Below are 27,595 nucleotides of genomic sequence, written 5' to 3' on the forward strand. Positions count from 1 at the left end.
CAAACAATGCCAGCAAAATTCCCACTCACAGCATAACAGAGCCTCCAGAGTCCCTCATAGTACTGATAGATTTCTGGTCTCTAATTAGTATGTAGCTTGGGCAGCGACACATATGTACCAAAAAAGTCCTTCTAGAAACAAATAATAATCGCACTTGCAGACCATCTAGGGGCAGAATTATTAGTTTTAGTGTATTTTATGTTTGTTTTAACTTTTGTTTTTAAATCACGTTTGTTTCAGTTCGTTTCCAGGGTGGATTTTCTTGTTTCAGTTAAGTTATTTTTTTGAGAATATTTAGTTTTAGTTAGTTCAGTTTTAGTCTTCTTAATTATTACTGTATGGAGAATATATGTCAGAGGTAAGATTTAGGAAAATCTGTAGCTATTACAATAAAGAAAAGTCTAACTTTTGAAATCAAGTGAAGGTAGTTTTAATGTTTTAGCTTTTTTAATTGTATTTTTTAATAAACTAAAATATTATTCACATCTAGTTTTAATTTTCACCTTAACACCTTAATTAACTACTACAACTTTGATGACAACTTTCTACAGTCCATTTGTAGAATCACCATCAAATTGCTGACTTTAGTCCAAAATAAGGTTTTAATTTTTTTCCCATCCTGAAATTATATTTCTACCATCGTTCACTGATGTTGTGTGTGTTAAAGTGTGTTAAAGATTTAAACTGAAAACTACAGTTCCCTGTGACTCCTTCGGCGGCTGCGGCCGAGCAGACGTTCAAACACCACCGAAGAAGAAGTCATTCGGCAGAACGGGGTGATTTAAATGCGGAGGTTTAACTGAACCAAGCTTTATATCGTATTTCTGGCCTCTCTAAGAATTTCAACACCAGACTGTGGCTGTAGATACTTTCCTTTCCCCCGGTGCTGCTGTCATCTGTTGGCGGCTCGTCGTGTGAGTAACTTCGGGTAATAACAAGCCCGACTTCTGCGGTTGTACACCATATTTGGCCGAAGAGGAAGCCGCGGCTGTAAACACTGTGACCCACGTTATCTGCGGCAGCTGAAGCAGCAGGGTGCGGGAGCACCAGAGGATGGTGGCCGAAAGGGACAAAGACATAAAAAAAAAAAGCTGGGGTCCAAGTCAGACAAAAGTAAAAGTGAGCCGAAGGTGCTGCGGCTTTAGGTGGGCAGAGTGCGGCAGGATGAACTTTCCTGCTCTGTCAGCAGCGCTAAAAACAGCCGAACAACCACTGAGTCAAGTCTGGTGGTAAGTACAATGAGTCGATATTGAATTAGATGGAATCCACCCACTCATTTTTCTAGTCATCTATCTGTTCATCACATGTAGGTGCAGCTGCTCCTGCACAAATTTCCCCCAAATGCCATGACACAGTGGCGCCTTTTCCCCGTCAACACGCCCACTCTGGTGAGCCCTCACCTGTTAAACAGGACCCCAGTGGCTATCATTGATTGGAGGTGTGTGAGGCCAGTTTGCTGGACCAGCAGGGAGGGTAAGCATCGAGCCAAGTAACATTTGTCAAGAAAAACTATAAGAAAAAGGTAACTGGGGCTGAGTGAGTGATAACACTGACTAGGCAGAACGATGCTTCTCATGCGTGTTTGCAAAGTAAAACCCCCAGATAAGGCCGTTACAGTAGAAATACATTACGTGAGAAACGTGACTCGTGGACAGACGCCTGAAAAAACAGTCAGGTTTTAAAACGAACGAGGTGGTAACAGGCAATTTAGCTTCCCTCCTACACAACTACAGGTTTCAATCGCTTGTGGTTGGCAAAGTGTGCATAGATTTACCCATGAAGAACCTGGGGCAAAACAGTGAGCTGAGACTGATTTACTGATACTGCAGTTTTCATGCCAGTCTTTAATCAGTACGAGGAAGGACCTCCAAACACACTAGAACTTATCACGATTTTCACTACACAATTACTGCCCAAAGAACCCTAGAGAAAATCTGAAAGTCTAAAATTATCCATTCATTTATTCTCTTCCACTCATCCTTGTCAGGGTTGCAGGAGCCTATACAAGCTGCCTTCAGTTTGCACAGGTTGCCAGTCAGCCATAGGGCTAACACTTAGAGACAGACAACCATTCGCACCTATGGGCAGTTTAGAGTTACCAGTTAACCTAACCTCACTAACTGCATGTCTTTGGACTGTGGGAGGAAGCCAGAGTACCCAGAGAGAACCCACACAAGCATGTGGAGAACATGCAAACTCCAGACAGAAAGACATTGGCATGATGGTGGAATTGAATTCAGGATCTTCTTGCTGTGAGGCAATAGTTCTAACCACCATGCTGCCAGTCTAAATTATGCTTTTTAAAAAAAAAAAAAAAAAAAAATTATATAGTAGTTTCATGCCAAGAGAGAGCATTTTGCCTTCGTTGATGGAGAAGTGTAGATGCACTGTGTCGTTGTGGATGTGGTGCAGGTTATGTATTATCAGGATGTCCAAAAAACTCCCTGAAAAGCCTTCAGCTAATCCAAAATGCTGCAGCAAGAGTACTGACAGGGACTAGAAAGAGAGAGCAGATTTCTCCTGTTTTGGCTTCCTGTTAAATCCAGAATTCAAAATCCTGCTCCTCACATACAAGGTCTTAAATAATCAGGCCCCATCTTATCTTAATGACCTTGTAGTACCATATCACCCTATTAGAGCACTTCGCTCTCACTCTGCAGGCCTACTTGTTGTTCCTAGAGTATTTAAAAGTAGAATGGAAGGCAGAGCCTTCAGTTTTCAGGCCCCTCTTCTGTGGAACCAGCTTCCAGTTTGGATTCAGGAGACAGACACTATCTCTACTTTCAAGATTAGGCTTCAAACTTTCCTTTTTGCTAAAGCATATAGTTAGGGCTGGACCAGGTGACCCTGAATCCTCCCTTAGTTATGCTGCAATAGATGTAGGCTGCCGGGGGATTCCCATGATGCATTGAGTTTTTCCTTTCCAGTCACCTTTCTCACTCACTATGTGTTAACAGACCTCTCTGCATTGAATCATATCTGTTATTAACCACAGCATGTCTTTTATCCTGTCTTCCTTCTCTCACCCCAACCAATCGCAGCAGATGGCCCCGCCCCTCCCTGAGCCTGGTTCTGCCGGAGGTTTCTTCCTGTTAAAAGGGAGTTTTTCCTTCCCACTGTCGCCAAAGTGCTGCTCATAGGGGGTCATATGATTGTTGGGTTTTTCTCTGTATCTATGAAGCGCCTTGAGGCGACTGTTGTTGTGATTTGGCGCTATATAAATAAAATTGAATTGAATTGAATGTATGAGGACGGCAAGAAGGACAGTTGTGCAGCAGAAGTGACAGATGGATTCAAGGGGAGGTGGGATTACATCAGGTTTTCAGGTCTGTAGTCAGATTAGAGAAGAGGTGGAGGTATGCACTGAGGAGAAGAGGAATGAAAGCCAGCAGAAGCATGACAGAATTCATGTGTGTGAATGAGACAGGGAGACAGATGTTAGGGTGAAGCAGCAATGAGAGGAAGTGTTCGCCCGGGGCGCTAAGCAGGCTAGGACCGCCACTGAGCGGGTTGGTGTGGCAGAAGAGGATGAGGTGGAGGCTGAAGAATAAAAATGAGAACTTAATGTATGCAGTACTCATTTTATACAAAAATATCATGAAGCTAAAAAAGAGCATCGTGACAGATATCCTGAATGCTAGGAAAACTGGGAAGTGGAAAGAAAGGGAAACGAAACATGACTTAAGTGAGCAGCAGTCTCCAGTGCTTCACCTAACGAAGCAACAGCTGAACGGTTTTTCTAGAATTGTCTTATCTCACACGAAGCAGAAAGGAGGAAATAGTCTGCTCAGACAAACACTTCGCACTACTGGAATCACTGTGCATGGTTTAGGCCAGGGAGCGTTCCCAGTGCGCTGGGAGGGAGCTCAGCAGGGATCTTGGAGGTTAAAATCGGCTAATATCCGATTTGACCGCACTGGGTATTCGCGATCTCGCTTCAGGTAATGTTTAGAAGACTTTACGGCTGCAGTGAATGTGTGAAAACTGCTTTCGAGTAACATTATGAAACTTTTGAGGGAAGTACTGAAAGTGGCTTCTTCATTTGAATGATTCATCGCGTCGATGCTGAAGCACAGACAGCGCTGTGCATCTAGGTGGAGGCTTTGAGTGCAACCTGCCAACAGAGGTTTTAGCACAAACGACAGCACTGTTGAAAAAAGATTTTTTTAATGTATTTAGATAAACATTTCATCCTCATAACTGTGCCCATTATTAATGGCATTTAATTTTACGACATTTTTTATATACCATGAATGATAATGTAAAAGACTTTGAATTAATCTGGCATCCTTTACTTACATACCTTGGGAAAATATAAACTCTTTTTTTCTGGCAGTCGGGGGATTGGGGCCCATAGTGGGTGTTTTTTCTTTCTTTCTTTCTTTTGATGTTGTTTATTTGTGTGTTTTGTAAGCTTAGAGAAAAAAAGGGGCATAAGTTCTATCAATTTGTAACAACCATGATACTTGCTCCTAATAAAAGATATTTGAAACATAATTTTACGACATTTTTTGATCACTTTAAATACATAAACAGCACATCAGTCAGAAGGAAAACACAAGTACACTTCTAGATTTAAATTGGAGTCATTAGTTCCAGATTAGGTGACACTGTCTAATTTAAATAATGTGCATCTAGGCTTTACTGCCACTTTAAGGTACTGGGGGTAAAAAAGTGTGGGGGCATTTCTTAGATCAAGAGCTAATAACATGTCTAAAATATATGAAACATATCATGACACTGTAAGAAACATTCTTTAGGGCTGGCTTCGTTAACAATGTAAATTTCATTAAAATGTTGCAGGAGGATTTAAACAGCAGGAAGAAAATCCTCAAACATGTTGCAACAGAGACTGGTGCACATTTATGCAAAAAACTTCACAGAAATTAGTGCCGATTGCTTTCGTGGAAATAACCTCTGGTACCAAGAATATACTAAAATGAATGTGTTTGTGTTTATTATAAATTTCTCTTGCAGTGCCATATAACGATGGTCCTCACATCTATAGGCACAGTTTTAAACAGAATTATCAGTTTGCTTTTCTAGTTGTGGTAAAGAAGCCAAACTTAAAGCCGTAGGATTTATTTCTTTTTAACATAGCTCAGTTTCAAACAACTCAGTTTGTTTAAAGCTTATACATCTGACACTGTTGATGGCTGTCACTGTAAAATCAGCCTGTGAAATACATCATCTTTAAGTCCAAACTTCTAGAAATGTAGCTTGAGGAATTAAGTCACCACATGATCGTAAAACAGTGGTAACAAAGACGTTTAAATTATAAACATAATGCACAAAATATACATTTAATTCAGTTACTTGTTTATTTTTTAACTATCAGCCAGAACTACAAGCACCACCACAGAATGAGTAATCTTTAATGTAATCTTAGTGTGTTATTTTTGCATTTCAGGTATTAGATTGTCAATACAAGTATCTAAAAATAGTCTTTTTTCCTGCATTCCTTGAAGTCCTTCAAATCTTTCATTTCAGTGATGTGTTATGTCATTAAAACAGTGATCATGGAGAAGCCTGTCACTGACAAATTCATCCTTTCTTTTCCCAGTGATGCTAATGACATATCTTTACAGCCTTCTTTCTACAGCCCGGTGCACAATCCTCATTTATTTGAGTTTTCGTCAGGATTTTCTCTTTATTGTCTCTGAATATTGAGTATTTTTCTTCATCACTTCGATGAATAAGTCACTGTTGCTAACAATCGGGCTATCCTGCCTACTGCCTTTCTAGCTTGAATACTTGAAAAAGAGCGATGGTGTGCCCGCTTACTTACCCAACAAAATTTATTCTACCCTTTTGACATTTGCTGAGTCAGAAAGATGTAGGTTGAAACCTCTTTATCAAGATGCCTTTTATAAATTATAAATATTTGATTCATAATTAGCTTTGAAACCAGCTAGTTCACAGAAGATGTTATCACAGTCACTACTTAGAAGACCACCAAGTTACTTTCCCTTAAGAAAGAATTCAGACTCCTGTACTTTAAAAAAAAAAAAAATTTCTGTTTTGGTTTTAGTGACAAAGTGAACTCGTGTTTTTAGAAATGTTTTGCAGGTGGCTTTAAAGGTCACAGGTCACGTTCTGATTAAATTCTGGTTAAGTAAATTCAACCAAAAATTAAAAAGACATCATCAAAGCACAGATCTCTGGTGGTTACAACACCAACACAACCAGAGATCTGTGCTTACTGTTAAGAAATAAATCATGATACCACTACCATGCTTCACTGTAGTGATGCAGGTTTTGGCACTACTGATGGGAAAAATAAAGAATTTATATTCCTTTAAGAGATAGATGGATCTGAATACTTTTGAAATGACTGTAACTTCAATTGAAAAACACAATTAAATATTGAAACTTTTAAACACTTGTGTTCAGACATAAAGATTTTTTTTATACAGTTAAGTTTAATTATAATAGTGTTATAACACATATCAAAGACATACTCTGCTACAGCCACAAGTTGATCTGTTATCATAGAGTTAGCTTATATTAAAGACAACGTTTAAAGTCATGAGGCTAGCATGTGTGTAATTTAAACCTGTGAACTAAAAGCTCAGGCATCACACTACTCATCCAAGTGACAGTCTCAGCTGACTGCAGCTTTCCCCAATCTTATAAACTGTACATTCGCATAATGACTGAAACCAGCCACTGAAGGAACAATGGGCTGGGAGGTTGTTTTTTTTTACTTACAAAACTTTTTGTATGAGGTCACAGCAAATGAATCCCCCCAAAATGGGCATATATAGATGTGACTGTGAGCACCGTAGCTTGAGCCACGTGCTTTTCAAAGCTTCTGTCTGTCAAAATGCTTCAGAGAAGATAAACTGAGGGGCGTGCTGAGCCCAGTATAAAATAAATAAGGATTATTTTGAGCACTGAATAATCAAAAAATACTGCACTGTACAAAAGTCTCGAGTCACCCCTCATTTCTTTATCCTTTGTTTCCAGTAAGTCGGGCTTCCTTGTGATGGTCATAAAGTGGTCTCGAGTGATGGATCTCCAGGTGTTTTGAGTTTTTCCTTTTGACATTGGCTGTTTGTTTGTTTTTTTTGGGGGGGGGTTTGGCTCATTTTAAGCTCAGTTCCTATACCAATACATTTTCAAAGGAATGTTTGTCATCACGTAACAGACAGCTTAGCAGAGATCTATGAAAAATGCCAAAGATAATACAGTATAACTGGCATAAAATAATATTTTGGCATCAACAATGGATTTCAACAGAGCTGCTAATCTCAGCATTATGTCCATCGTGTCCTTGGACAAGTGGAGAACAGAAGAAGAAGAGGGCTGGTCTAAAACGCTATCTAGGAAACAATCCAGCAAATATCTGACACAGAACCTGAAAGATCCATCTGACCCTTTAGATGATCCATCTGCTGTTCACTAAAGCCTCATCAGTAGAATGATGGTTGTCAAGAAGTCATTTTTAAGAAAGTGGGCTACGTTCCACCCTTAAAGGACTGGGGATAAGGGAAAGTAACAATATGGTTCAATTACAGGGTTTTAGTAATGTTTCTATTAGTAATTAACCTAAAAGAGATAGACAATCCACTATCACCTTTTAAAGAAGGAGAACAAAACCCAGGAGTTGGTCATTAAACTGAGAAGCAAAAAAGGGTTAGTAACTAAAACGGACTCATCTCCACAGAGCAAACAACCACCACACACATGCACAGCTCACTAGAGCGCACCTTTTTCAATTAAGTACTCTTAATTGCTGATTAGAGTCAGCTGTACAAAAAGGGCATCACCTAAGGCAGGCGAGACGGTGGGACACGCCCACACGAGTTGTGTCATTTATAATCTTGGCTGTATTCTGTGTGCTGTTGTATTTTTAGTTCTAAAAATGTTTATTACCATGAGTTTTCTCAGTAAAAAAAATGTTGATCTTGTTGAGGGTGAAAGGTAAGTTTGTATTCACTGTGAAACCATGAAGACTCTTTGTGTTTCCCTTCTGTGAAACCTTTGCTTGGCACTCGGACATGATTCTCACCTCCTCGGGAGAGTTTGGATAAGCCATTCTTTAAATAAAGCTGTATAATGTATATCGCTATTGTTGTTTTCTACTTTTCGATGATCAGGATTCAGTGCAGTAGCAAATTCTTTACTACTGTTTGTTTCAGTTTGATTTTTCTCACAGGGGTCTGAAAGACTGAAACTCCTGAACTTGGTTTAAAGTTTTTCTAAGAAGTGTGAGTAGGTTTGGTTTGCTTCCTCTTCTGAAAAGGTGGTTACTGTACTTCCTGCCTTTGCACTCAGAATACCCCAAGCAAAAGTGACTCAAGGATGTGTGCTAATTTCATTCAGAAGTAATAATAATAATAGTAATGGTGTGGTTACTGTGTTTAACCATGAGTTTGTCATGTCTTATGTTTTTAGGTTTTCTAGAACATGCATATATTCTGTGTTGTCCACAGTTTGTTGTCTCTGTTTAATTTATTTGCTTTTTATTCCTCCTTTTTATAATTTTTTGGTAACTTTTTAAAAAAAAATTAATGCTGTTTTAAAAAAGTTGAATAAAAATGAAATGTAAAAAACAAAAACAAGCATATTTTGAATGTAAAGTGTTTTTTTTTCCCTGAGTTTTCTTTATTGTTTTACTTATTTTACCTAGTGAATAACATTTATTACTAAAGATCACTACCTCTAGATCATATGACTAAATGTAACTGCTGGTTCAGATTACAGTCTGTATATCCTGTAGCTACGCTGCACTGATAGTTACATTTAATGTTAACTAAATGTCCATCCATCCATTTTCTTCTGCTTATCCGGGGCCGGGTCGTGGGGCAGCCCAAGCAGAGAGGCCCAGGCCCAACTTGTCCGGGGGAACACCGAAGCGTTCCCAGGCCAGCCGAGAGATATAATCTCCCCAGCGTGTCCTGGGTCTGCCCCGGGGCCTCCTCCCGGTGGGACATGCCGGAAAACCTCAACCAGGAGGCATCCTTGCCAGATGCCCGAACCACCTCAGCTGGCTCTTTTTGATGTGGAGGAGCATCTCCCGAATGGCCGAACTTCTCACCCCATCTCTAAGGGAGAGGCCAGCCACCATTTGGAGGAAGCCCATTTCCACCGCTTGTATCCGCAATCTCGTTCTTTCGGTCACTACCCACAGCTCATTAACAGCACAGTTAACAAAATGTAACAAAAATAATCCAGATTAATGTCTCACGGGGGGAAATGAAATAAACTGCATAACCATGTGTTTGTGCTAGCAAAATGCTATGAAGTATCAAACCTGGTGATAAACGTCTGTTAAGTAACACTTCTAGCACGTTTTTAAATGTTGACAGCTTATTGGTTCTATATTCTAAATCTAAATAACTTTTTAGACTGACAGACTGAATGTGAAGCAAAAACTCCTCATTCTCAGACAAACAAGTTGATGTGTGAAGGTACTGCTACAAGAGTCAGTCTGAATTATACCGGATCACAACAGCGACGGAGCACAGCTCCAACGGCTCCGTATCATCAAACATTAATGCACAATAGACCTATGTCAGCTCCACAACCCATGTGTGACCATAACAGTTTATATTATATTTTTGCATCATTATTCTGTATTTTAAAATCATAATGGATTAAAATTGTTGAGATAATCTGTGGTTCTGTTCTTACATTATTACTGTAACATCAGGTTTCATTTTAATTTTCAGGCATCCACAAGTTGGACCCCAAAGGCCTTCTTCCTTTGAACACAAAGCAGTGGACCTCCACTGCCCACAACAGGGTGGACCCATGGCTGCTGGTTCTTACCTTCATGCAGTTGCTCTGACCCCTCAAACAGGACCAGTTTGCCTCGAGAGCCCCTGCCATCCTCAAACTCCCTCAGAGAGTGGCGCTCTTTGGATCACCCTGACACTCAAACCCCTCATAGAGTACAGCTGCTGCACCGTTTGAGATGGTCTGGGGATATGCTAAGGTGTAAGTTGTTTCAGGAAAGTGCTGCTGAAAGGAGACAGATCCAGGACAGACTGGGTGGACTATGGGGCACATTTACGAACAGTCTGCACCACAACAAAACCCTCTTTGGCTGTTGAAAATCTACTGTCAATATTTACTAAAGAGCTGCAATGTCACTTTTCCCACGGCAGGATGGTTCAAAGCTCTGAGTGCAGTGCCTTAGCTTTGGCTGTGCCCTGTAGCGCTTCACTAATTCCTCTTCCTGAGTCTTTAGTTTGGTTTCCTTTGTTTAATGCATTGCTTGCTCTCTTGCCCTATCAGTGTTGTGTGAATTTGCCCAGCTTAGTATATCAGGACGTGCATCTTTTGCCTGTGCATTCTGCTACAGGAGCTGAAGTGACAGATAGGCAGAGGGAGGTCAGACTGCTACCTCCATGACTGGACTATTGTTCCACATAATTCACACATAATTATCTTCTTTCTCCATAACCAACCAACCAAATATAAAGCTGCTGCTACCTGTCAGTCACAGCTTAATGAAACTGCAGCCAAACAGGAAGGAACATTTACAAATACGCAGTACTTTGGTAGATGCAGCTCCAGTCAGTCTAAGAATAGCACATAAAAGGCTTTCTGGTATCTGACAACACAAGTGATTATGTATCTCTTTTTTAAGCAATACTTTTAGAGGTTCTCGTTTCACTGGAAACCATCAAAAAGCCAAACAGCACTGTTCTAAAAATACTGCGGTCACGAAATTCATCTGCTGTGTGAACCTCCAGATGCTGAGACGCTTCCTCTGCCGCTGCAGTCGGTACAGGATTTAAGAACCAGACTCTGCGCTGAGCCACAGCTGAAGAAGACAATGGTAAGTATCACCAGATGTTGGAATTTTATCAGTTTTAACTTGTGTCAGTTTTCACTAACGTTTGCATGTGATGACTGCGAAATGTTTTCTCTTTATAAGGTTTATTGATAATTTTAGAAAACATGATAATTTGGGCCACCTTATAATGCAAGTCTTAAATTATATTTACTCCTCATTTGTTTTTGTAGTTGTCCTTCGCTCTTATATGCCAGTGCTGTTTTTTGGTACTTTAGCATTTTGCTTGGTGAAGTCTGACGACTGGTTGATTCTCATCTTGACTTTCTGGGCTTGGCGGGTCAAACTGAAGATGATGTAACTTTAATACAAACTAGAAAGCGAAAATTTCGGAAGAAATTTTAAGTGTGCCTATGCCGCTGCTAATCAGTGTAGTTTGCCATTCATATGGCTACAGAGAGCAAAACTCAGCAGAGCAGCCATTCTCCACCATGAACTATGGTAAAAACAAACACCGCTCGCGCCTCACAGATGACAGCTCACAGTTTTGTGTAAAGATGAGGTGACTTTGTACAGCCCTGATTTGCAGACGCTGTGCACAGAGGTTCATGAGCAGAAGTCCCATTGTACCGCGGCAGACCCGACAATGTTTGCATGAACACACTTTGAAGCATTGCGTTATGGACCACTTTTCACACATGGTTGGTGTACCCACACAGCTGGCTGTAGCTTTTCATCTCACAGCCCGACACACACCCAACAAAACAGCCGAGACAGCAAAGAGTTTACGCCCGAGAGGCGTGATTGCAGATGCCGCTCAGGTGGGTCCACCTCCCCTGCAGCGGCACTGCCCCGCCACACACATCAAACACGTAAAATAAATATTTATGCACTTTTGCATTCACTTTTTGTTATTTTTACACAGTGTTCTGAATGATTAACAATGGACTACAGCCAATCTTGTGTATTGTTATACAAACTTTGGTTGTAAGATTCAGATAACTATTTAATAAAAGCTAAATATTTTATATGAGATTAAGAAAGAAAAGTATATCTTTGTGCCCCCCTTTCCCTGTTAATGCCCTACCTGGCCCCCTGGCAAAAGCTTTGCTAGATCCGCCCCTGCACAGTTACCAGCTGTCAGCTACACAAAAAAGGAGCTTGGTGTTATTTGTCTCTCAGAAACAGTACATAACTTTCCTTCAACTCATTCATGTCACCTAAAAGGTAAACCTGTTTCTCCATCACCAGTTCAGCTCTGATGATTCAGTAAGGACATCTCCTGGTTGGACCAGCCCTTTTTTCAGCTGTGGCTCCAGCAAACATCAGCTGATACTAGAAATTAAAATCAAAGGAATTCTAACAACAGCTGATCAACCTTAAACGTGCTGCTGTTGTTTAGCGCGATAAACAAACGAGACAAAAGCCGATCATTGATCAGTTTCATGATTGAAGTTTCAACAGGCGAGAGAATGACAGGAGAGGCTGTCATAAAGTTCAACATCAGTAACTTAGTGCGCACACAGCTCGTGCTAGCTAGCACGCAGTACGATTGTAAAAACTGATTGTAACTGATTGTAAAAAGTCAGCACAACGAAAATAAACTACACCTAAACTCGGTTTATATCTGACCCAAATATAGTGCAGTTCATAACTTCTTACCTGAAATTCAGTTCACCTCACACTCCGACCGGCAGCCGCCTGCTTCTCCTGCCTTCGGTTTCCCTGATCCACGATTGAGCTCCGCGTCAGCCACCACCGGTCGATCGGCGGCCGCCTCGCCACCTCGCATGTCTCTTTCCCCGCATGCCCTTTCTGTCAAACACCGGTGGCTAGCTGCCCTCTGTTGTAGCTCCCCGTTAGCCACCACCAAACAACTCAGTTATTTTTTCCACATGGACCAGCATCATCGGCCCATATAAACGAAAAATAAGTCCAGCTGAGACACAGGCTGTTTGCGAGCGATCGGGGGTGAAAGGAGTTAGAGCCGCCTCACTGAAAGCCAAGCCCGGGTGCTTTTTAGCGAAGGGTCGCTAGCCGCGCTAGCTAGCCGGCTAGCTAAGTGTGCCTATTCCTCTTGGCATAGGCACACTTAATAAGGTGGACTGTGCCACAAGGAGGGGAGGTTGTTGTAATTACTGTGAGACTCTTTCTTCCTGTGGTCCTGCATTCTGGGTCTTTGTCAAAATAAACTGAATTTTTACCAATAAACATTTCTCTTTAATTGTAATAACAGTTTAGCGGTTTATGTTAGATGTATTTGTAATGGTGTGTTGATATGGGGTAGTATTAGTCTTGTCATTTTTTGTCATATTTTTTCCTGGTTGATATGAACCATGTAGGAGCAAAGTTTGTTATTTATAGCAATTATTATATATAGTTTTTTGGGGAGGGGGAATGCCACATGGCCTATATACTAATGAGTGAATGTGCACGTCATTCTTTCTGTGCAGATCTCTTACTTCGACCTGTCTGGAGGGTTGTCCAACAAACACAGTGTGTGGAGGACAATGACAAAGCTTTTTACTAACACTTTGGCCAAAAACATCAACTGGAGGGGAAGAAATAACAAGCACAAAATAGAGAACCTCACCATCAAGAGAGTTATCCTCAGTGAGTGTGCTTCTACAGGACACATAAGAAAATATGATGTATTTTAAATAGTTAAAGCATTTACTTACTTTCATGTGTTCACTTTGCTCCCCTGTTACCCCTGCAGACGCAGTCAGGCAGAACTCGTTCTGTAAGGATGCCGTGGACGAGGAGATAGAGAGGTATATAAAGCGATGGCTGCAGCTGGCAGGAAACCGAGATGGAGGAAGAAAAAGAAGACAGGAAAAGGGAAAGGAAGCGACCAGCATGGGGAACTACTGTGTAGAGTAGCACAAAATGCATCTGCAGCACATGTTATTTTGACTCTTACATCTACAGCATGAGATGAAAAATACTATCCCTCCAATGAATGCTCACAAGGCTGGATTCATCATGTCGTGTTTACCTGTCATGTGATGCTACATGTAAGTTAGGACCTGATGGACACAACCAGAAACACAAACACAGTTACTTTTTAAAATATTATTTAAAAAATTGTTGCACTTTTACTGTTATAGCCATTCTAGTTTGTCTGAGTTCATCATGCATTACACTACTATGCATTTTAATCATATCTCAGCATCAGTTTATAATGCCATTTCCTATAATCATAATCGTATTTATTCATTTTACTCTAAAGATTATTAATTTCATGCAGGTAGATCTTGTAGTCACCACTATTAAAACATTTATTGTTTGGGACGTTTAAGGATGCTGTCTGTTTATGTCATGTGTGAGCTTGTCAGTCCCAGCCACGAAACGCACTAAAGTGGTGATATCAGTAAAATTACATCTTTGTTGTTAATTTTTCTACATTATTTGCTAGTTGCTTATATTTTCTTCATAAAAACGACTTCTCCTTTTGCACTTGGTTTCAAATGTGCACTGTGTGGAAACTAGTGACATCTAGCGGTGGATTCGTGAATTACAACAACCCAAGCATGTGGTGGATTATCTGGTGACTGTTTATAAGTTTCCACTTGTGCCATCCTGGTGTTCTCGATGGGAGAGATTGTGCTCACTATGCAGGTATGAAAGGCTCATTATCAGCTTACAACAAAAAGAAGCTCACCAGTATTTTCAATTATGTTTAATGTGACAGCTGACATAATTGAAAACACTGCAGAATTATTATCACTATATTCCATTTCTGCTAATAAAATCCTAAATCTTACACACTGCCTTCTTTTAAAAGGATCCAAATGCCAGTCAGTCTACATCCATTAAGCCCATATTATCAAATTAAAAATGAAAATTAATTCACCCCACACTTGTAGAGTTTCCAGGTAGAAGCTTTGAAGCTCCTTCACATTGGACAGGAAGTTTCAGCTCTGAGGAGTCTGCTTGTCCCAGCCACTGAAAAGCATCAGTAGAGCACGATGCTGGCTCACAGAGTTTTGCACGTTCGCCCATGCTTGTGCAGATTTTGTCTGGGAGATTTGGCTTCATCCATCATCGGAAAATGTCAGAGATTGCTGCTACCCAGGACACTCAGAAGAGATCTCAAGAGTTTCACTTCATGGTGAAATGAATGAAGTTTTATTTTTTTATAAATTCACAAATGTGCCAGGAGGATTGCCAGACAAACCAAACAACCTCTGGCGAAGCGGATGGCACAACACAGAAGAGCTACCTCGTCAGGCCAGGACTCTGCAGTCTATTTACGCCACTGATGAGGATGTACACATCCTGGACAGGGAGGAACGCTGGTTTGAGTGCGGAGTCAAGGAGGTCATTTATGTGAAAAGGGAAAGACCGTCTCTGAATGGAGGAGGGGGCCTAAGGGTACATCTTTCGCCATCTTGCAATGCTGTGATTGCAGCCATTCCCCAACTCTGTGAATGGTACTCATGGCCATTGATCAGTGGTCTTTGATCAGTGGTTGTTGATCAATGGTTATGAGAATTTGCATAATTAAGATTAAGGAACTGACCTCACAGCCCATTGTTCCTTCACTGTGCTGGTTTCAGTCATTATGCAGATGTACTGTTTATAAGATTGAAACCTGCAGTCAGCTGAGACTGAAGAAGTCACCTGGATGAGTGACGAAACGTTTCTCCCACAAAACGCTACGTCCAGATGAACAGAATCAACTTTTGGAGATTTACTTTCCTGGATGATTGAGATGCATCAAGAAATTCACAAATACTTATGATTTCAGAGTGCATGGATCATTGCAGAATAGTTTGGCCAAATGAAACCAAAAACAAGTGAGGCCTCTGAAGCAATTATTGGCAAAGCAAGGCACATTAATTTATATAGCTCGATTCAAACACAACAATAATTTAATGTGATTTACAAGAAGAATTAAAACAACTTATTTTCTTTTTAGAAAAGAAAATATATAGATTAAGAATAAGTAGGAAAAAAAAGATCCATCCATTCTCTTTTGCTCCTTTGCAGTTAAACAACAAACAACAAACTGATCTGGATGATTTTACTTCAGAAATATTTTAAAGATTGCTGAAAGATTTAAAAAACTTGACAATAGTATGGGTGATGAAATTATGCTAATTCAAAAGGATTAGGACATAGTTTTATCCCCAAAATAAACCAAATAGTGCTGAAAATGTTGATAACCTGTGAGTTTTGGATTGAGTTATTTCCTTAACTATGAATTAAAAAAATCAGTCCGTCAAATAAATCTCTAGGTTAAAGAAAAACAACTTTATTTGCAGTAATGTCATACCATTGCTAATAGTAAGTGTTAGTGTAGTTAGTCAAATGACCAGTAGTCGGTGCTATCACCGTCAAGTCAATATTTATTGACCGCCACTTTTAGGCGAAGAAGATAATGATGCCCCTGCTGCTTCTGTTGTTCAGCTAGCGGTAATAGACACGGCATAAGTGACATTAAGAATGTAACACTCCATCATTTTATATTTTTAATCACTAAAAAAAAGCTTTAGGTGGTGTGTTAATTGTTGTTTTTTGGAGGGCGCATGCGCGCGGCTTATCGCTTCAGTGAGCCAGCGCATCCTCACATCTAACGCTAGCATCTCCCTCTAGCACAGCCTGTCAGTACAAGTCAGTTAAAGGAAACATGGATTTGGTCAAAAACAGAACTTTGCACCCACATCTCCGCGACGACGAGGCTCTGGTGGTGGAAAACGCCATCCGGCTGGCCATAGACTCTGTGATAAACGTTTTGTACGGCGTAAACAGCGCCAAGAATTACGAGTATGAGCGGATGGTGGCCGACAGGGACAAAGAGATCCAGCGCCTGGAGTGCAGACTGACAGAGATGGAGCACGAACTGCAGGTGCTGCGCCGGCAGGGATGCACATGCGGGCTGTTCAAGAACGAGCACAGCCTCGGCGAGTCCCGGAGCTCCGGTGACCGGCAGAAGGGAGATCAGAGCGACTTTGACCCGGGATGCGTTGACACCGAGCTGACAGCGGAGCAGCAGGACTGTGAGACGAGTTTATCGTGTAAGTAAACACGAGCGTCACTTCTGGCTTTGCAGGTTTAGGCTGGTGACAAATTACAGCCGGTCAGCTGTTGCCTTGAGTGCTCCCTTTGTTAGACCCACTACAGGCCACTAGTTCACAAGAAGATGAGAAGTAATGTCTTTGACAATTCATAATTGCCTGTAAAGTCCTCGGGATCATTGACCCGAAACGCTTCCAATCCCGACTGTCTGATTGGGATTTGAACTGAGAGAGGTTTTGTTGGAATTGCTGCATGAAGGAAAGTAGATGAGAATATTAAAATGAAGAAAAAGAAAACTGATCTTCTCAAAGGCCAATGCCCAAGTCCTTTCACCCCTGCACTTCATTTATCAGGGCAGGCTAGAAAAGAGCATCTATGGATGCTGTGCAGATAAATCAATTAATAAATTAATCTACCCTGGATGGTATGTGGTGCGCTCCTGCCTCTCTTCACCTTCACAATCTTCTCTTGCAGTAGGCTGAATATGATATGTTGTCCCCCACCCCCCTCTCTCTCTGTCTTATTGCCACCCACCACCCTATTACAGAACATTTCTATAATTTCCTCTAAGATTTTGTCTGCTGTTGGGGACAGGAGTCTGTGACCTCTATGTCAAGCACCGGTTATGCAATCTATATGAGACTTGCTGTAATGTGAAGGGGCCATTCTGGGCTTTCTATTCATGCCATATTCATGGGGGTTAGATTTGCAGTCCATACTTGGGGTGGCTGTAATTCTGGAGGTAGAGCAGGCAGTGTTACTGCTGTTAAGAGAGGGGGTGGAGGAGGGCTAGACATTATAGCAGGAAGGAGAAAGCTCAGAGGAAGATGTATGAGCTTCTGACCCCCTCTCCATTATATGGAAAATTGTTTAATGTAGGGCTCTGAAGTTTTTAGGCATTATGATAACTAGAAGGGGAAACTAGAACCTTTCCAGTGGAATTCATACACACCCAGTCCCACACACAAGCTAAGAGTTTGAGTTCTTCCTTTATGCTGTTGATTTATATAATTAATATATAGAATAGAATTCAACTTTATTTATATACTAAAAGTGCACTAAATCCTATGTCTCCTGTCTTTATCAATTCACTTTCAGCCATACTGAAGTTGGGCAGATTTTATTTTTTATTTTTTTAGCATGAAACCGAAAAACAGGGCAATGCTAGCCACGGCCACCAACCATGTAGTCAGCCAGGTTTTAGAAGAAGAAAAAACCACAGACCACAGGGAGGTGCTCATTTCTGAAGGTAGCATTAATACCATACTGAAATTGGGTTGAAATTGTTTTTAATATGACACCTGAAAAAACTACCGGCAGCCACAACTACCAAACAAGTGGTTATAAACTGAAACTAGGCAACCGGGTTTGAGAAAAGGAAAAAACAAAAAAATCAGAGCACACAAACAAGTGGGAGGTGCTCATCAACAAGACTGCCATGGAAAGATGATTCCCTTCACAGGCTCGTGTCCTCTCTGACAATTTCAGAGCCCTAACTTACACATTTTGCCCTTTTCAGGCTCCTCAAAGGCATGTCCTCCTCTCAGCTCTCATCTTCTCGCTCTCATGTCTGGTCCTCCTCCACCTCATCTCCTGAAGTATTTTTACACTTCACAGTTTTGAGTAAAACCATTTCTCACTGAGCCCTGAGATTTTTTTTTTGAGTAATGATTTACGAATATTAGAAAATTGAGTGATTTTCTATAGAAGTCTTTTGGAGTATATCAGGGAAAAGGTGCCTGTTATTGTCATTTCAAGCTCTTGTTTTTAATGCTAAACTCGACTCACACTGAGTTGCATGTTTCACAATTTACATGAATCCATAGTTGTGTTATAAGCTCCCCAGTTCATCTTCTGTGTAAAAGAAGCTGTTGTAGCTCCTCCGTCTATAAGGAATACTGCCTTTTGATTGGTTGCATCTAGGGCTGCCACGATTAGTGGACTAGTCACGATTACGTCAACTATTAAAATCGTCGACGATTGATTTTATAGTCGACGCGTAGTTTGAAGCTTTGTAAGATCCCAAAAGACGCAGGAATAAGTAGTAGGATTTAAGAGTGTAATAACGGACTGAAACAGAAGATGGCAGCACTGCATGTACAAGGATGCCAGCTGCCGTTAAACCCCGAAGAAGAAGAAGCTGTGTCCCAGAATTCATAGCGCGGCCCAGCGCAGTTTCCAACAATGGCGGCAGCTAGTTAGTTTTAATATTACTCTTATTATTCTTTCTGGGTCACAAAATAAACATTTAACATATTTTCAGGCGAGAATGTAGCTGTGTAAACCTCAAATATCTGCTCAGTTTATCAAGGCACCACATATTTTCAAAAGCGCTCCGAAGTCTGTTACCCACTAGCTCGATAGCTAGCCGGGGGCTAGGCTCACTAGAGCCGTGAGAACCCTGGACTCCGGGCAAATCGTTTTCAAACCCACCGCCGTCTTTCGCTACTCAGGTTAAACATGATATATAAGTCACTTAGATAACTTAAAAATGTTATTGTTTGGCTTTTTTTTTTGTATTTTATTTATTCCTGAATAAATCGGTTTGGCTGAGATTAAAGTTATAGTTTTTACACAGCTGAATAAACGTCAAGCAGACAGCTGATCATCAGAAGTGTCCTGTTATATTTTAGATACCAAGGAGTTTATTAAACTTCACCGAAACAATCTGCAAATTTCATTAAAATTTAATAAACTATCATCTTGTCTTTATTTTTAGTTAGCACATACCTTAAACACTTCAAGCTGTAAGCTAATGATAGTTATATAAGAGCAGATGCTGCTGGTGCAATAAGCTGTACGTTTTATGTCCAATGGATGATGATCTGATTAGTCGACTAATCGCAAAAATAATCGGTGACTAGTCGACTATGAAAATAATCGTTTGTGGCAGCCCTAGTTGCATCTAGAAAACACAGTGTTTGAACAACTTGAGTACATGTGACTGTGGATATTATGGAAATATAACACACAAAATAAGCCTTTCTTTTGTTTGTTTCCTTTCTTTACAGTGGGTTTTTTCGCAAGACCCCCCTCACACGTTTCCTCCCACAGCCAGGAGTCAGCTCTTCCATCTTCCCCCAGCAGAATGGTCCTGGAGCACAGCTGCACCTCCCGCTCCTCCGAGGTTTCGGGTGTAACGGAGTCAGCCAGAAATATGCCGACATCTCCCAGCAGCCTCGTGGTCAAACAAGAGCCATGGGACGTCGACACGGTCTTAATCAAGTGGGAGATGAATGAACATCAGCAGAGCACGGGCAGTCCGTGTCAGGACAAAGAGAGTCTCAGTGTAAAAAGTAATGCACTCTGCATTTAATTTATTCACATTAATATTCTCAGCACTGGAAAAGCAAATCCTCTACTTCTCTTTGTTTTGCTGTTTGCACAAATGAGAAATATTATATAAATATAGGACATTTTTTTCCACCCGGTCCTGTCACATGGTGCCATTGGGGGGAAATGACTCGTCTGTTTTAACAATGCTAAACTCATCAGTATCACTGTTTTCTATGGCTACGTTCACACTGCAGGCGAAAGCGCATCAAATCCGATTTTTTTTGACCCTATGCGACCCATATCCGATCATGGTATGACAGTGTGAACGGCACAAATCCGATCTGGGTCACTTTCGTATGTGGTACTGAATCCGATACATATCCGATGTTTTAGGAAGCGACTGCTGTTTGATGGTCAAGTCGCATTAAATCCGTCTTTTACGTCACCGACACAAGACAGACGCCAATTATCAGCGCCGGAGAAGACATCGCGAACGCTTCCTGGCCATCTGGTGAAACTGTTGGGACGACAACGTTGGAGAGACGTGAACATTTTATTTGTACTGTATAATCTGCAGATTCTGACAGAAATCTGCAACTATCCTTTGAAGCAGCGCTCCTCTAAAACAGCAATAAGGATCATTATTAGGTTATTTACATTATTATGTAAATAACAAAATAACTTAAAGCAAAAATTGGGAAACGTGAAGTCCAAAGTCTTTATATTAAGGTCCATCAGTCAAACAATACTGTTGCTCTGGGTCTAAACAGAGCGCGTTGTGTGTGACGTCTTCTTTTGCGCATGCGGCCGCTTTGAGCGTTCACACTAGAGCGCGTTTGCTGTCACATTTTATTTGTAGTGTGAACGAGCTGACAAAAAATTCCGGATTTGATCAAAAAATCGGAATTGAGCATCAAGACCTGCAGAGTGAACGTAGCCTAACTGACCCATCAAACACTGAAAATCTAATGTGGAAGTCTTGCTTTTGAATCTAGCAACAGAGAAGCTTGAAAATAAATACAGCCAAAGGAAAAAAACACTAATTAAATACAATCATAGTAACAATAATATCAACATTGGAGTGGTACGACTAAAAATATGTTCATCTCTTCTGACCCATGTAGAAAAAATGGAGACCGGAGAAGGAAGGACGTTCAGGGAGAAACCACAGGCAGACCCGGGCGGAGCTGCAATGACTGAGGCGGAGCACATGAGGTGAGTTATATCAGAGAAACTAATGAGCTGATAATCCAGCGACCCCTCAGAGGGGATGCTAACACAGAAACATAATAATTATTTACTCGGGGACTTGATGATTTGTTGTATTTTTCTCTATAACGTGTTGAAACCAAAGTGCTTGTTTTTGTCTAACTAGCAGTCAAAATGCAAAAGATTCAGTTTACTAAAAGAAAGAAAAGCAGCAGATTATTGATTCATCGTCACTGTGGGAGTGCAGACAGCAGCGTGCAGCCATCACTTTTAACCCTTTAAAACCGGTCAGAGCAGCACGCTCCGTTTTGCGTAACTATTTTTAAATCCCGGTAGCTCTGCAACCACGTGAGCTAGCGCAATAATTTTTTTTTTGCATATGAAGCCGGAGGAGTTGTACTTACATCTTATGCCATCAGCTTGTCCTCGGTCACAGTTTCCTTCCACATATAGCTTTGCAAAAACTGCATAAAAAGCACTTGCAGCAACAAAAACATAATATTCCAGAAACACGCTTTGCCGATCTGATCAGCTGTTTGTAACACTTCCCATCAGCGTGAACTATCGTCCGCCATGACCTGCTCCAAACCGGAAGTGACGTCATTTTGCGGAAATGTATTTTTTTTACCATCAAGGCCTCATGAGCCTTTATTGGTGTTTTTAAAAGTTATGTTTGACTTTATGACTTTCTGTGTCGTTTCTGGGATGCTTAGGACTCATATTGCACTGCTGGAAATAGTTTATTTTGATGCATATGCTGCTTTTTTGCAAATTTGCATTATAATATTTATTTTTGTTTTTCCTGCAGTATATAAAAATTGGTGTATTTCAAAAATAAAACTATGAAGGCACTCAAAATAAATTTCCTGTGGTGGGAAACTATTTTGTGCAACTTTTTTGTATTTACAGTTTTGAGGGATAAGCCTCTTAAATTTCTCTAACTAGAAATATATGTTAAAAAAACAAAAACGATTTTCAATTTTTTTGTAGTTTATTGCACTTTTTTGCAATTTATGTAATTACTATGCACTTAATGCAGACATATTATTAAAATTTAGGCTTTAATGGTTGTATTGATGTATATCAACTTGAAATGCTCCCAAAAATGGCTCCACAGCATGTAAACATATAATATAAGCTCTGGCGGACTTGGTTCTATGGTAGGTCTTAAAGGGTTAAACTCATCTGTTACTGAAAGTAACACTGTCAATGCTGTAAAGGTGGTTGTGAGAGTTGGGCACCTCTCATTTTGTTGAACTTATGAACTCATTATTATAATTCCACGTCTCTTACATCTGTTTCAAATGAACATCTCTGTAAGGATTTACTGGAGACAACCTTTTACTTCTTTATTAGGCTTTTATTGCGATACTTCCAGGAACGTGTTATGCACCCTCTGACCAACTTTATTTGAAGAGATGTGGTGCATTAGATCATCTGTGGACCCTCTGACGACAACTTAAATGTTATTCTACCACAACAGGGAACAAATGAGTAAGAGAGCGAGAACTGGGGGAATATAGGGCAACCTCAGCGGTGCAGGAACTTAACACATGCAGGGTGTTTCCTGTCTCAAAACGGGACTTAGTGGGATGATTACGCACGTCAGCACAGTTTCTCTGCGGGCAATGAGTCTGCGTTACCCTACTTAACCGAAGTCCGTGCCTCGTATCTTTTTTCTTTTTTTGGCTTTCAATTTTAAAAAACGTTTAAAGGTAATTCCTCGAGACACTGATACAGGACTACAGCTTGGAGGCTAACCAAGTAAACGCAGAGCACAAAAATTCCCAGGGTGTTTTTCAGTTGATTAATTTCTAATATCTATTAGTTTAGAAGTGTCTAACAGAAATAATTTTGGTGTAAAATCTTGCTTTTTCAACCTTTTACCTCCTCAGGAACAAGAAGAAGAGCGTGCCAATGTCGGAGCTGCCAGAGGAAGCTCAGAGACTGAAGAGGGCAGCCTGGAGAGCAGCTTCCAGACGATATTATGCTCGAAAGATAGCTCGCCAGCAGGCGAACCCATCGCGATCCAGCCACTTCCCCCACATCGCAAACTCTCAGTATTCACAGCCCAGCTCTTTTGTGGATAAGAGGAGGAGGACGCTGATATCGGAGCTACCCGAAGAGTCGCAGACGCTGCAAAGGGAAGCTTGGAGAGCCGCATCCAGGAGGTACTACGCTAGAAAAATCGCTCGGCACCAGACGGAGACGACGCAGTTCAGAAACCTGCTGGAGAACATGAACCCATCCGGAGACGTGCAGGGACCCAACAGGGAAGGACCTCACATGAACACTGGAGGAATAATGTGCAGCTGATGGACAGCAGCTTTACATTTTAGATGTTTCTGTTCAGCAGGTTGGAGGCTCCTTTTTACCGCGGTGTGAAGAATTATGAAATCTGACCGTTTGTGTTTTGGTGGCTTTGAATTAATAATGATGGGAATTGTCTCAGGTCTGAATAACATGAACCTGGTGTTTCAGATGAGTCATCTGTGCATTTCCTCAGTTCATGACCTCTTGATGATGTGTTAGGCAGCAGGATTCATCAGAATCTTAGTACTAGCAACATCATCGAACCTTCACATATCACACATCTCAAAAAGATATCAAACAAAGAAATATTGGAAGAAATTGTCTTGATGTTCTTTAAAAATTATAAGTTAATCCGGCTCCTGTCATCCTTCTGCATCCAGGAATTTTTGGTGGAGTCATGCAGTCTCAGACTGTCTGTGAAGGTTCTCAGTCATCCAGGTCATCGTAGTCAAAGGAGCTTGCAAAGAAAAGCGTCTGGACTTCTTTAAGTTGCTTGAAGACGTTTCACCTCTCATTCAAGAAGCTTCTTCAGTTCTAAGGTCAAATGGTGGAGAGTCCCAGATTTAAACCTAGTGGGAGTTTCCCCCCACAGAGGGACAAAAGGACCCCCTGATGATCCTCTAATCGCCTGACTCCCACTAGGTTTATATCTGGGACTCTCCACCATTTGACCTTAGAACTGAAGAAGCTTCTTGAATGAGAGGTGAAACGTCTTCAAGTAACTTAAAGAAGTCCAGACGCTTTTCTTTGCAAGCTCCTTTGGCAGTCTCAGACTGTTATTGAAGTTAACCGTCATGAGATCAACTCTACATTCTGATCTGTCTCCCTTCATGTCCGCAATATTTGCATGTACGAAACTCTTACTGGAAAAGAGCCTGAATAAATGTATCATGAGGCAATATGGCACCAACTAACATGGCAGAACAGCGCCCCTGGAGTGTAACATCTGTAACTACAGTGTGAGTGCATCAATAGTGGCTACAATTTTAGCTCAACATCTTTGATTTTACTGTCGGGTAAAGAATTATTAGTTCAGACAATGCTGGTAAACTTTAAAGTGTATTTTTGGACTTTGTCAAATATTAAAAACACGATTACAAAAACTGTCGCTCCCCTTTTCCCGTTGAAATGAACTCTCATCAGTTTCTGGGTTACACTTGAGTATTTGAAGCAGGCAGACAGGGTGAACACAGAAATGTTAAAATGTCTCATTTTGCAGTAAATGTGTACAATAAAACAAATGACAACGTTTCCATGTTTTTGTATTTATTTATTCTAGAATATTAAACACATTCGCAAACAATATCTGTCTGGTGTCCCAAAGCATACAGCACACAGAGCTGCAGTAAAGCAGCTTGGTTAATGTAGATAATAAGAATGGTGACACTGTACATGAATATCTTTCGGTGTTCTGTAGCCGAGCCTCTGCCCTGGGGCTTCAATATTGTGGCTTTCAGCGTGTCAACAAGGCGCTCCTCCTGCCCCCAGCTAAAAAAACAACCCAAAACAAGGTCTTGCAACACAGGTTTGTCACCGCGGAGCGTAAATATTACGCACAGCTGATCTTGCACAAATGCGGTTACTGCAGTATAGTATATGTCTGCGTGTATTCATCACACAGTCTGAAATGTGAGCCGACTGACAGCTGCGGTGGCAACTGTTCACCGAGGACAGGCGTGCGTCCGGCTGCAGTTCCGCCTGCAGCTGCGGTGCTGAATAAAGGCTGTACTGGCTCACAGACGCGCTACTGTACCACCAGCACGCCCTGAGCGTCGATGCGGACCGTTTTCCCCGCAGATAACTGAAAGCTTTGTCGTTTCTAGTGAACAGTCGGCTTTTATCTCTATTTTTTCCCACTTCACAGCGCGGGGAGGACAGGGCTTCTCTTGTGTTGCTGCTGCATGAGGCTGGATGTCTCAGTGAGGGGATGCGGGGTCTCTAACCCACTCGCGGCTTGCTCAGGTCTGGACTTGCTGGGAGGCAAACGCCCATCATTACTGTGGCTGTGTGCTGCTCTAAAAAGCGACGCAAGGAGCAGTCGGGTTAAATGAGGAACAAGTCTGTGCTTTAACGCTGTGTCGTGCTGGTCGCTGGCAGCAGGATTTGCATGAGGTTTATTTTGGGGGAAACAGCTTCAACCGTCGGCGCAGCAGGCTGATCCTCACACCAAAGGATTCACCGGATTTGGCTGCACGTTTTTTGTGCCTAAGGTTTCCATTTATTCTTATTTATGGCCGCATGAAGGACCAAATCATAACTATACACGATTACTTTGGCGCACTGAATGGGAGCGCCTATACCTCAGGCTTTTGTCTGCAAGATAGCCCTTGTTGGTCAGACAGGCGCTCATCTACATTTAGAAACAGGTTCTACGGTGCTGTCAGTAATAACAAATGTATTTTTCAATAAATTATGTATTTAAATAAGTTAGATTAAAAAAATATTGTCGACAGTGCCATTGCGCATTTTGGAGCATCTTTCTGAATGCCCTTCACTTTTTTAGTAGACTTGAAATTGGACATTTTTAAAATGCAACTTTTAATTTCTATGCACATTTGGCAAATGTTGGTTATATTTAGGATTATATTTACCTTTTACGCTGGATACAATTTTCTTTTATACTCCTGTTGCCTCTTGAGAGCTCCCTGAGCATTTGGATACACCTGTGCACTTTTGGAGATGTCCATTTGGATTCGCGGCTCACTTTTGGCTTTGTTGGATTTTATTCACGTGAAAATATTTTTCTTCGGATTCTTTTGATCTAGTCCATAAGAAAAGGGTCCGTTTTACCAATTAATCCCACCAATGGAGTCTGTGCAGCCTCTCAGAGATGCTCCATGACTTGGCAAACGCACGAAAAACAGCAGCAAGTTCCTAAGAGTTCAGTTGCGCACTCACGGACAATCCCTCTTCAGTATTAACTGTATGACTACTGGATGGACCAAAATAAGTTGAAACCATAGGGGTAGAACAGTATATTTCTGAGGAGGGGGTTTTACCTTTTAATGCCATTTTTTAAATTATTTTATAATAGATTATTGGAGGTCATGTTTATTTAGGGCCCAAATGCCCATTTTTAGATTTGGGGGACTTTCTGGGCTTTTTTGAAATGATTTTGTCAAATTTGTTCACCCCTACATGAGCTACAGACATGGAAGTGTCCTTTTTGCAGGGATTGCTGGGAAGAAGAAGGAGGCTGTCGAGGTTGGGACTTTGGAGAGGGAGGTATAGTTAGAGCCACTGTCTGAAAGGTAAGCAATCCTCTGTTCTGATGTGGCCAATGGTGCCTAATGTTGGCTGGAAGGCAAGTAGAGCCTCTATAGTCATCATTTAGACAGAGAAATTGAGGTTTTAAGATGTATTTTGGTGTTTTTACTGTAAAATAGATCAGGGAGGGTCAGGGCATTATGGTGTGCAGTAACAAGGAAATATGGAGGGACTGCTAGGGGGAGCCAGAGCTGGGGCAAGAAGGCAGTGTGCCGGGCCTGGGCTGTTAGGAGAGGATGTTATTCTTGTAGAACTACTTACAAACACGGACGAGAACTCCGGATGGCCTTTCATTGTTGTATGTTCCTTATCAAAGTAGTTGTTTGGCTGTGTTGGCCATCAAGGGAGCACTTCCCCAGAGGAAAGCCCCACACAGGCTGAGCTCTGTGAAGGGAAAGTATCCTGTCATTTAACACGAATAAGAAGCACAAAAATAATCAGAATAAGCAATGAAAATGTAAGTGGCGTACATTAGGAATAATATTATCGGAGTTTATTGTATAAATTTGCGCTAGCCGAGCATTGGTGACGTTATAGAAAACATTCAAGATGGCCTCTCCTCTGCTTGCAAACAGGTGAGAGCCGTCTGACATTTCCTGATTACGTCACAGAGCTGCTTTGGTTACAAGGTGTCGCCAAATGTTTCTTTAAAAGTAAAAATAAATAAATAAATACAATTATTCTAATTGTTCCTTTGCTGGTTTCTGCACAGACGCACATTAATGCAGAAGCTGAGTCACAACTGCTGAATCACAGCTT

The 27,595-nt window shown here is 41.2% G+C and overlaps 2 protein-coding genes and 1 long non-coding RNA gene across 3 annotated transcripts in view; 2 read left to right on the plus strand and 1 right to left on the minus strand.

The window, feature by feature from the left end:
* Nucleotides 1-735: 735 nt before the first annotated feature.
* Nucleotides 736-13,630, plus strand: LOC146509077 (uncharacterized). Its single transcript, XM_085177246.1, has 4 exons — nt 736-1,473; nt 10,707-10,792; nt 13,201-13,360; nt 13,467-13,630. Exons 1-4 carry the CDS (start codon nt 1,347-1,349, stop codon nt 13,628-13,630), a joined length of 537 nt encoding a protein of 178 aa, XP_085033372.1. The 5' UTR covers nt 736-1,346.
* LOC146509078 (uncharacterized) overlaps nt 4,358-27,595 on the minus strand; it is a 32,024-nt gene continuing 8,786 nt past the window's right edge. Inside the window, exons 4-5 of the long non-coding RNA XR_014876843.1 lie at nt 22,438-27,220; nt 4,358-21,532 (exon numbers count right to left, since the gene is read on the minus strand). This is a non-coding gene — a long non-coding RNA (uncharacterized LOC146509078). The remainder of the gene's footprint in view (nt 21,533-22,437; nt 27,221-27,595) is intronic.
* LOC146509079 (uncharacterized) lies at nt 16,383-24,948 on the plus strand. The gene is made up of 4 exons (XM_085177235.1): nt 16,383-16,770; nt 19,783-20,067; nt 21,172-21,262; nt 23,152-24,948. The coding sequence occupies exons 1-4, from the start codon at nt 16,383-16,385 to the stop codon at nt 23,570-23,572; spliced, it is 1,185 nt and encodes a 394-aa protein (XP_085033361.1). The 3' UTR covers nt 23,573-24,948.

The sequence above is a fragment of the Neolamprologus multifasciatus genome, chromosome 11 (genome assembly GCF_963576455.1).
Source record: "Neolamprologus multifasciatus chromosome 11, fNeoMul1.2, whole genome shotgun sequence".
NCBI classification, from domain to species: Eukaryota; Metazoa; Chordata; class Actinopteri; order Cichliformes; family Cichlidae; genus Neolamprologus; species Neolamprologus multifasciatus.